Source organism: Solanum pennellii, chromosome 7, assembly GCF_001406875.1.
Source record: "Solanum pennellii chromosome 7, SPENNV200".
NCBI lineage: Eukaryota > Viridiplantae > Streptophyta > Magnoliopsida > Solanales > Solanaceae > Solanum > Solanum pennellii.
In genome coordinates this window covers 3,437,837-3,448,979 of record NC_028643.1, presented here as the reverse complement: position 1 = coordinate 3,448,979, position 11,143 = coordinate 3,437,837, and the positions used below count along the sequence as shown (strand labels likewise).

At 31.9% G+C, this 11,143-nt stretch overlaps 1 protein-coding gene across 2 annotated transcripts in view; it reads right to left on the bottom strand.

Annotated features, from left to right (window-relative positions):
• Positions 1-3,212: 3,212 nt before the first annotated feature.
• Positions 3,213-11,143, bottom strand: part of LOC107026602 (mitochondrial outer membrane protein porin 4) — an 11,109-nt gene continuing 3,178 nt past the window's right edge. For both annotated transcript variants that reach the window (XM_015227640.2, XM_027918672.1), the window contains exons 3-7: positions 10,565-10,632; positions 8,919-9,029; positions 8,680-8,766; positions 7,410-7,618; positions 3,213-3,815 (exon numbers count right to left, since the gene is read on the bottom strand). In XM_015227640.2, the coding sequence (XP_015083126.1) occupies positions 3,509-3,815; positions 7,410-7,618; positions 8,680-8,766; positions 8,919-9,029; positions 10,565-10,632 (782 nt within the window). In that variant the 3' untranslated portion in view covers positions 3,213-3,508. The remainder of the gene's footprint in view (positions 3,816-7,409; positions 7,619-8,679; positions 8,767-8,918; positions 9,030-10,564; positions 10,633-11,143) is intronic.

Here is an 11,143-nt window from a genome sequence, read left to right as displayed (position 1 = left end):
AAGTGGATTAGCTACCTTGGCCAGCTCATTATTTTTATGCATTTAAGATATGAGTTTTTATTTTAGTTATATATATTACGAGTTATCATTACAATTATATATATCTGATGTAATCTCATAAAATGAATATGGGAAGAATGAGATGTACATAAACTTTATCCTTATTTTTATGGGGTAGAAATTAGAGCGTTATTTTCGATAGACCCTTGATTTTAAAAAAAAGCTATTCATAAAAGGATTTTTTTAAAAAAGGCAATGAAATATCGAAAAACAAATTGCAAAATAAAGCTACAGATTGTAAAACACACGTAAAAGAATGAGACTACGTAATTACTAATGTTATAAAGATGTTTTTACATTATGAGTATGATACTATCAATTGATGTTTATTAAGATATTTAGCTATAAATACCTAATAAACTATTATTATGTGTATATTTTTTGTATTAGATTTTAAAAACAAGGTAAAATATATGATACTATAATAGGTCTATACGTGAATAGAAACATTTTCTTCATTAAAGTTAATAGTTATACTAATCAAGGATTATATTTGGAAATAAATCAACATTGAAGCCATTAACTTGTTTGACCATATTAATATGTATGATTTGATCTTCGTAATTCAATTTTGGACGATTAAAATATCGATATAATTTAATCTATCAAGCAACTTAGATATAAAGATTCACGTGGAAATATTACGAGTCCGGAGCCTCAAGGGTATAAAATTTTAATAAAAATTTTAAAACAGTATATAAATTTTTATTTTAACCAAAACGGCAAAATGGTAGAGCAGCGCCGGAAAAAGCAAAATCGCTGCAATAGCAATGATTTGCTAATTTTAAATATTTAAAAAAAAATTCAAGAAATCGCTGCAATGGCAGCGATTTCCAATATTATTTTTTTTAAAATTAAATCGCTGCCAAAGCAGCGATTTAAATAATTTTTTTAAAAAATATTTTTTAGTAAATTGCTGCTACTGCAACGACTTTACATTTTTAATTTTTTTTAAAAATATTTTTTATTAAATCGCTGCTACTGCAGCGATTTTACATTTTGTAAATTTTAATTTTTAATATTTTTTAGTAAATTGCTGCTACCGGCAGCAATTTAATTAAATTTTTTAAAAAAAAAAATTTACAAAAGGTAAAATCGCTGCAGTAGCAGCGATTTACCAAAAATTTTTTTAAAAAAATTTAACAATGTAAAATCACTGCAATAGCAGCGATTTACTAAAAATATTTTTTAAAAAAATCTACAAGATGTAAAATCGTTGCAGTTGTAGCGATTTACTAAAAATTATTTTTAAAAAAAATTTAAAATGTAAAGTCGCTGCAGAAGCAGCGATTTACTAAAAAAATTTAATTTTTTTTTTATTTAAATCGCTGCCAAAGCAGTGATTTAATTTACAAATTTTTTTTAAAAAAAATTGATACAAATTGCTGCCTATTTATTAAAAAAAATTATATTTGGAAATCGCTGCCATTGCAGCGATTTCTTGATTTTTTTTAAAAAATATTTAAAATTAGCAAATCGCTGCTATTGCAGCGATTTTGCTTTTTCCGACCAGCGTTTTTACCGTTTTGGTTAAAATGAAAATTTATATACCATTTTAGAATTTTATTAAAATTTTATATCCTTTAGGCTTCGAACTCGAAATATTACGTTAGCAGAAGTGTATGTACATGTTCACCTAACATAATGACTAGTCAAAAACATAACTTAAATTAATACACTAACATATATTGTTAATATACTAATAATAATGTATTTTTATATGAAAGAAAATTAAATCTGGCTAGGTCAAAATTTTGAAATAAGTCTATACACAATGTAACAAATTGGTACAACTTAATTACCTACTTTCATACTAAAATAGTTAATATATATTCCCTCCGTCCGGTATTGTTTGTCATGGTTTCTATTTTTAGAATCCAATTATAAAAATTTTGATTAACATTTTAAAAGTATTTGTTCAACAATATTAATATGCAAAAAATTGCAGTTTATAGTACTTTTTCATATAATTTTAGAATATCTAATTTTTTGATTAAAATATCAACTTAACGTGATCTAATTTAACTTTGAAAATTAGTCAAATTAACTTTCGAAAAATGCAACATGATAAACAATATCGGTCGGAGGGAGTATTTGTTCGCATGCTTTGTTTTCTTTGTTAACTTACATATATTTAGTGTTGTGAGCACCAAAAGTTTCACAATCATAATATTTCTTTTTGATTTCACATGACTTATAAAAAAATCATAAACATGAAATGTATTTAGCAATTTACTCTTAACTCTTAACAATATAATTAATATATTTTACTTTTAAAATAATTGATTTTAAGGAAAATTGACAATAATATAATTAACTAATTTTGATTTTGATAAATCGATAAATATTTCGAAATTGATATTTTATTAATGTTCATAACTAATATGAGATTAAGGGAGTATTGAATATTCTTTCTCTTTTTTGGTTTTGGTTTGGACCAAAAAAAAAAAAGGTAATCTACTTTGACACCACAACTTATTATCCAATTAATTTCTTGCATGTCGGGAATAAGGGGGGACATACTGGACGTAACCACTCCCTTGGTTGGGGGCTGTGCCGCCCTGCCTTTCGATCGATACACAGTTGAGGAGGCCGATCACGAACGCTACAGGTGCCTTTTTCTTTGTCAAATGTTATCTTAAAACAATAATTTAGTCATTTATTCTTGAGCTACTAATTAAGGTATTTGTCTATTTTCTTTCATACATAGATGTAGTGTTTTATATACTAATTCTAAAATATTCGATTAATTGAAATTTATATAGTATCATGGTGTGGTTTGAAAATATGTAAACGAATCTTATATCTATCGTTATAAGATAGAAAAACAATTCTCGATAGGTCATCAGCTCAAAAACATTAAAGGCCATAAATTTAATGTGAAGCTAGTTGAGGCGTTCACCAAACATCACTATATGTCATTATGGACGTTAACTACAAAGTTCATTTCTATCATAACCAATCACTATTTTCATGGATGATACATATCATTATCAACCAAAAATACAACCATAAGGTTGAAAATAAAGCTTACTTTATTTAATATTACTCATCACCTAATTTTTCTGCAGATAATTAAAGAGTATATAGCCCATGATACACAAAAATCTATATCATAAGAAGTTGGAAGCAAGATTAAGCTCTCAACAAAATGTTGCGAAAAGCGCGAAGCATCAGAAATATTTCATTCTCCAAAAAAAATACATGGTATTATCAATAGTTTCAAGGTAATAGAAAGTCAGTAAACCTTGAAAAAGCTTATGCAACAATGCCTACTGTGACAACATATTCTTTCAAATTTATCATCATTATATGATATCTTAACAAACAAAACAAAAAAAAATGATGTAAGATGTAAAGGGCAACAACACTTGTGGCCTTTTGAAAGAATTTTTAACAAAGTCAAGCTACCAAAGTAAAATTGGATGAATTAGAGAGAGTGCAGTTTTTATGGCTTCAAAGCAAGGGCAAGACCTAACTTGGGTACTGAACTCTTTGCCTTTGTGTCGTACTCGGCTGAGAAAGTAACAAGTGACTTTGGCCTCCATTCCCGCTGGTAAAGCATTGCAACTTTCCCATTGTCAGAAAATCTAGTCTTCAATGATGTTAATGAGTCGACTTTGTGAGCACTCCCGATGCTGAAGCTGTTCTCGTAGGTAGATAATCTGTGTATCATCTCTGCACCTACTTCAGTTCCATTTGTTGGATCTACCAAGTGTACATATGATGCCTTCACAGCTTGTCCCCTATCCGTTCTACATGGATAGCAACAAAAAGTGCAGATTAGATACTTGAGATGCTTTTGACAGAATGAATAAAGCTAATGTACATCATCAATTAGGAAAATATAAATTGAAGTGTTTCAGCCATCGTATGAGTTCTCGATCATACACTTAATCTAGACCAACTTTTTATGCGCTCAAGAAACAAATGAGAAATGGAATTAAGTTCCAATTACAAACCCTCATTGCAAAGCACCATATAGAGCGAGCTATATCCCAGACATGCAGATTTCAAGAGTCCGGAGCCAAAAGGGCAAGGCACATCGCCCCACACCTTATTGGTGGGCCAATTTCCTTCTTTCCCAAAGACTCCCACCCCCCAAAAAAAAAAATCAAATTACTTTTAATATTTCCTTGCCTTTCGGTGCTCACTGCTCTCATCAACTTTTTGTGACCTTTGATAAGTCACCAGAAAACTGAGTAAACTAGGAAAATGACATGACCACAACAGAATGAAATACACATAATGAGTTAAAAATAATTTATATTAGAAAAAAACAAGATAAGCAAATTAAATAGAGTATGTGATATCCAAAGTAAATTTTCTGATATAAAACTCAAGTATCATCAATTTCTTTCTCTTAAATTGAGCAATGTAGTATTTTTATTAACGTAGGAAAAAGAGTTGGGGGGAGAAAAAATCTAGAGAGAGAAAGAGAAGGGAAACACGGGCAGAAAAAGAGAAAAGGGGCAATTTGATTATATAAAATGTTCACATAAACAGTGATAAAGGATTTTTTTTCAAAAAAAAGTTGTTCTTAATATGGAAAACTATCATGTCAAAATGTATTTTTGAAAAATACAATAACTGATTTTGTTCTAAGTACTTTTACCAAAAATGAAATAAATATTACGTTTTCATTGTTGTTTTGACTTTTCTTTTGTTATTTCTTCAACCTTTTCTAATTATTTCCTAACTAGGGTAAAAGTTGTGGTTTCCTTTGGGGCTCACCAATAAGGTGTAAGGCGCACAGGCCTTACACCATATAGAGAGCTATATCCCAGACATGCAGAATTCAAGAGTCCGGAGCCAAAAGGGCCGCATTGCCCCACACGCCTTAAAACAAAGCCCCCCCCCCCCCCAAAATCAAATACTTCTAATATTTCCTTTCCTTGCGGTGCTCCTGCTTTCAGTTGCCAGAAAACCTAGTAAACTAGGAAAATCACATGACCACAACAAATGAAATACACATAATGAGTAAATATATTTAAAACAATTTCTATGAGTAAAAGAAACAAGATAAATAAATTAAATAGAGTATGTCATACCCAAAGTAAATTTTCTGATATAAAACTCAAGTAATTTCTTTGTCTCTTCATATAAAGCAATGTAGTACTTTATAAATGTAGGAAAAGAGTTGGAAGGAAAAGATCTAGAGAAAGAGAAGGAAACCACGGGGCGAAAAGAAGAGAGAAAGGGCAATTTGATTCTATAAAATGTTCACATAAACAGCTAATAAAGGGTTTTTAAAAAATAATGTTCTTAATATGGAAAACTATTGTGTCAAAATGTATTTATCGCAAAATACAATTACTGATTTTTTAAAATACTTTTACCAAAATGGAATAAAGATAATGTTTTCATTGTTGTTTTGACTTTTCTTTTATTTTTTCTTCAACCTTCCCTAGTTATTTCCTAACTAGGGTAAATTTGTGGTTTCCTTTGGGAGTCACCAGTAGGTGTAAGGCGCACGGCCCCTGCGCCTTATAAGGCATGTGGGGTCATGCGCCTTGCCTTTGACTTTTACTAGTTGGCCGTTAAGGGACAAAGGGGGCATGTGAGGCCATGTGCATTTGGTTTTTTTCTGAATTTGTTTGCCCTTTTGGCATTTTTGTAACAAAATCTTCCCTTTTAGCTCCGGACTCCAGATTTCAACATGTGATTAACATGTTTTTAAACAAAAAATGTGCTACTCAGGAAGTTCAATCACAATCTTTTTGATGTACTTGTTTCAACAGGAAAAGAACCTTCAGAAATCGAAGTTTTTGTAATTCATGTCATAGTTGCGCCCCCAACTAGTTTGGGATTGAGGCAAATTATTGTAATTCATTTCATAGTGGCTTCCCCAAAAGTTTCAAAAATGTCAACATGTGTGTGTTGGATTCTCCAACTGTAGTGTATTTTTGGAGATTCTGATATGGGTGCGGCATCAAAAGTGAAGAGTCCGCAACTTAGGTCAAAACCAGAAAGTGCTAAGAATTTATTTGGCCTTTGTGTGCAAATAACAACACCAGTTCCAAACAAGTTGGGGGTCGGCTATATGAACCCTCAATGACCATATTTCACTATTTCAATTCATATATTATGTAAATACACGGACATAATACAAAGAAAAAATACTATAGACACAAACCATAACTACTTGAACAAAGAATTGAAATATCCATAATTAAGCGAAATATATGAAACAAAATCATGATAATGACTTAAAACCCATTTTAATTTTCTTGATTTAGATGAAAAGTAGTTATTTCTTTTAATAAGGTTAAGTATCAAAATAAGTTGTTTTATGTTTTTTGAAGCTAGCATCTTGTACCAAAGTTTTAATTTCTTAATAATAATCACTAACAATTTCTTCATATCACTTCTAAACTTTCAATCTATCTATTTACCAACTATAATATGCCCTTCAAAGATAGATCATAAAGAGACTAAAGCTCAGATCTGGGATTCCAACTAATGAACAATGTTCAGGGAAGCGTGAAGCGGAAAAAAGCGATAAGGCCCCGCTTCACGCTTCAAGCGATGAAGCGCTCGCTTTAAGCGATGAAGCGCTTGCACACTCATTCTAGTCTGTGAAGCGTAGAAGGCTCGCATCGCTTCGCTTTCCTAAATACTGCTAATGAAATTCGAAAGATAACCTAGTTTCCACTTTCCTATACCTATTTGACTGCCTATTTTTCAGACTTTGCTTTGAACACATGCTGCAAAAAATTAGACATTACTGGCATGTTCTTTCTAAAGATTATATTGCATCCATTAACTCTGGCAGATTTTTTCTCAAATAATTCTAGTTGAATTTTGCAGAGCTTCAACAACAACATCACTTCTTGAACTTTTAAACAACACCATACCCAGAGTCACAAGTGGGTTCTGGGGAGGGTGGGGAATATGCGGACCTTACCCCTAAAGCCCTAACTTTGTTGGGTAGAGAGATTGGTTTCTAATATACTTCTTTAACTTTCAAATTGGTGAAAATTTGGTTGGAAAATTTATGTAGTTTAAACCAAAACAGCAAGCTAATTTTTTCCTAAAACTAGTACTACATGCATTCCCTCACACAAGATTTCTCTCCATTCTTTTCCTTCCCTTAAGAATGTCAAGAAAACTACTTTTTCTTTTATATAAAACAATATAAGGATTTATTCATAGTCAGATTAGTAGATTACAGATGTAGAACTTATTTTTATTTCTGCAACATTTTGACATAATAAATAAAAAGCATATAACTGCATGTTGCATAGTTAGATTAACCATCCCACCTTTACTTAGCTAACAGGAAAACATTTGAAGAACTCAGAAGCACCAAGAGTATATTAAGCAGAAAAAGACGTTAGAATACTTACAACATAAGTGCAGCAGAAAAATCCGGTTTGTTAAAACTAATCCCAGCATTGCACTTCGTAAAAGAAGATGAAGCAGTATTAAATCCTATTTCACCACCAAGGGCTAAATCCTTATTGCCAATAGCAACCGAGAGCTCCAAGAGAGGGGAGGGATTTAAGCCAATACTGGAATTGATGGCAGCATGCTGATGAAGGTACTGAACATCGAGCTGAAAATACAAAATAAATGATTTAGAGATTGATATTGAATTCACAAACCAAATAACATACAGACTGTTCCTACTTAAAAACAGCTTGAAATCATAGGACATTGGAAAAAACGTGTCACACTGTTTTTCCTTATGAGGTAAGGTAGTTCTATCAAAATCTAGATATTGCTTAGACACTATTTTATAACAGGTAGCTTGCTCGTCTAATTGACACGATAGGTTCAATTACTTTCTTTCCACTCCACTTAACTGCTGGAAAAGAGAATGTAATAGAAATAAACTGAGATTTTTATACCGTTCACAACTTCAAATTAGCATCATCTGATTATTGAAAATAATAGAACCAGTAATCTAGATGACCCACAAATTGTCATCACTAAGTGCATGCCCATAGGGATAAAAAGTAAAGCATCAACTCCCATTTCAAAGACAACTTAACAAATAGACCCATCTTCACATGTGTATCTTTCATAAGATTTCAAATTTTGAGTTGTGTGTGAATAAAGGAGTCTGGAATTAGCACATTATCCCCCAAAAACTAGTCAGAATTGAAGTAAAAATAAATTAATGAAAATTCATTGAATGTTTCAAGTCCATGTGTCCAACTCTAAGGTTCAACATTGCACCGCATGATAATTAACATTACCTAAGATGATGATGCTCAGGGAATAGAGGATGCTATGGGATAAGGTGAAAATGTAATTGGTGATAATATATGATATAGACCTATATGAATTACTTGCATCTACAGAAAATTTTTAAGAATAATACTTAGTAGATAGCACATTAATTATAGTTCACTTAGCAGCCAGTGACGCTTTCACAAACTCTCACAAATCATTATCTGTGTGTACCAGTACTACCAATGAAACAAAGACATAACTGGAAATAATCAATTTAAAAATGAGCTATCGTTTATCCTCTAATTTGTCTCTTCGCCCATAATATCTGTGGTACCATGACAAGCACTAATTTAATTCTTTGGCTCATACATGAGTTGATGTGTATCAGACAGACCAGAGATTCTTTAGACCAGTACTTGAGAAAGCACAACTATTAACCTTGCCAGACTTGTGATCAGGTATGTTGAAGCCTAAGGACAGTTTCGTGGATCGGAAAACATCAACCAGTGTAACTTTTGTTGAGACCTGCATATAAGGTAACATATAAACATCACATAAGAAATTCGTTGCACTTACAAATAAGAGATCCAAGAGTTTAAATAAATCTCAGGATCACAAATTAGATAATCAAGAGGACAAGCAATTGCTGGTGCAAGTGACAGGCAATCTGCTCTTACATTGGAATAGGTATCAACTTTGATATCAACAACTGTACTTCCAAGCTTATATTGAGTACTTATATCACCAATAAAAATTTGATCTTTCTTCACACCAGTAGCTGTTATTCCCTAATATGAGAAAATGACAGAAGTTAGGATCGGATTCAGATATAACTTTAAATTAAAAACTTCCAGAAAAAATTGCCCAGTACATAGCAATGATAAATGTCAGAAACACCAGATTTTACAGCACACCAGCACCATCTGTTGGGATTTGGGGAAGGTTCTATAGTCACAATAAATGGAAGCATACCAAGTATGATTGCCAATAAAATTCACCAACGTCACTTTCAAACAAATTGCAAACTTATGCAAGACATGAAACATTTCTAGATCAATTTCAAGGGATATACAAAATGCAACACCATAATCAAGTGGAATCAAGAGATATTAGCATATGCAAACTGTTATTTTAGACAATGTAAGTGAGATCAGGTGAGGTCCTAATACCTCTTCTCCTTGCAAACTATATAGCAGGGTAAAATCGCCAATCATGACTAAAGTAGAGGACAATTTCCATTTCTCCCAAAACCAAAGGAAGATGCAAGTACATTTTCTAAAGAATCAAGAACACAAATGTTCTTATGAACATCTTTCTTCCATTTATATTTCATTCTCAAAGGATTTCCTTGAGTTGTAACCAAACATTACGTAAGCTCACGACACTGAATAATGTTACGGAATTCCTTCTCAATAAATAAATAAAAGAAGAATGATCATCCTATAAAACCAGTACTCGGACACAGTACAAGAACAGTAAGAAAATATTATTTAAACCCTCAAAAGGGAAAATAGCGGATTGGTAATTTTCAAAACCAAATTAAGTTCTTACAAGCCTTGCATGTACTTCAGGACCAAAAATAATAATTATATAGAAGTGGATGTGACCAGGTTTTAATATGAACTGACTTTAGTTATCAATTTGCAAATGCAGCAATTACAACTGTGTCAACCACATGTGGAATAAAGGATGTCTTACCTCAAAATTAGGCTATTAGGAATAAAGTCAGTATCCCTTAACAATGTTGTAAAAGTACAGAAGTTTCAAAACCTCATATAAATTTTACAGAAAAACTTGTGTGTCAGCGTGTGGGTGTGTATAACGTGCACACAGTTAGATCCTTTTCTTTCTATTTTGCTTTATTTTACTTCATCCTGTTCTCCTTTCTCAGAAAAAGGACCTTCCATGTTTAGATGGGGTGTAATTTGTTAACCCAGTACTGCTAGAATGGCAGCAGTAGGTGATTTTATCCCATTGGCTTAAGCCTTGATGGGCAGAATACCCTCTACTTGTATGGTAATAGGTACTCAGTGGATAAGTCGAGGTGTGCAAATTGGCCCAAACACCCTTTTCATAAAAAAAATTTTAAAAAAAATCTAGTACGAAGGACAGATATCAGACTTGAAGACACATAATAATATATTTCAGAATGAATCAAATGATTTAGCAACTTAAAGTACATATTTCCAATATCAAGATAATAAATAAACTACAATAACGTGTGCAGGTGGAAAAATTTGGCAGCCTTCTGAAGCCCAAATAGAATATTCAACAGCTTAAATAATCTAAATGAGTAACAGTAAATGAGAGAATAAGCTAGTACCATCCCACTGGAGCTCGGCATAGAGAAGGTGAACTTCTGATCATAACTGTAATCTTTGGTCAGTAGATCTGCATGAATGTGAGCATTGCACAGACCATTAGAATAGTTCTCATATAGCAAAAAAATGCAAGCCCTCTACCAGAAAAGATTATCTTAAGAGATGGATAAAAGTTGTTAAAATTGTTAAATGACTAGATCTTTAGATGAGCAAATAGAAATCTATTCAAGGAATTTTGATGATAATCGAACAGTCAAAATTCAAAACTATATACTTCACCATGTTAAGTTGTTATAACAATCTAGGTGGAAAAAATCAGTATGAAACAAATAGGTTATTGCAGGCTATATAAGCAAAATGGTTGAAGTTTGAGCTCCGCTCTCCCTGCTGCAATCTCAGCAAGCTTTGCAGTGACCTGAAGCAAGCTCATCCTGCCTGACTTACTCTTTTTCAAGGCTTCGTATAACCTATTTCAACAAGTTTGGGAGGCGAGTTTGAGCAAACCCAGCTTGAAAGGCCTATAAATCGGCATACTTTAAAAAAAATCAAAAAGAAAATATATATATATATATATATATATA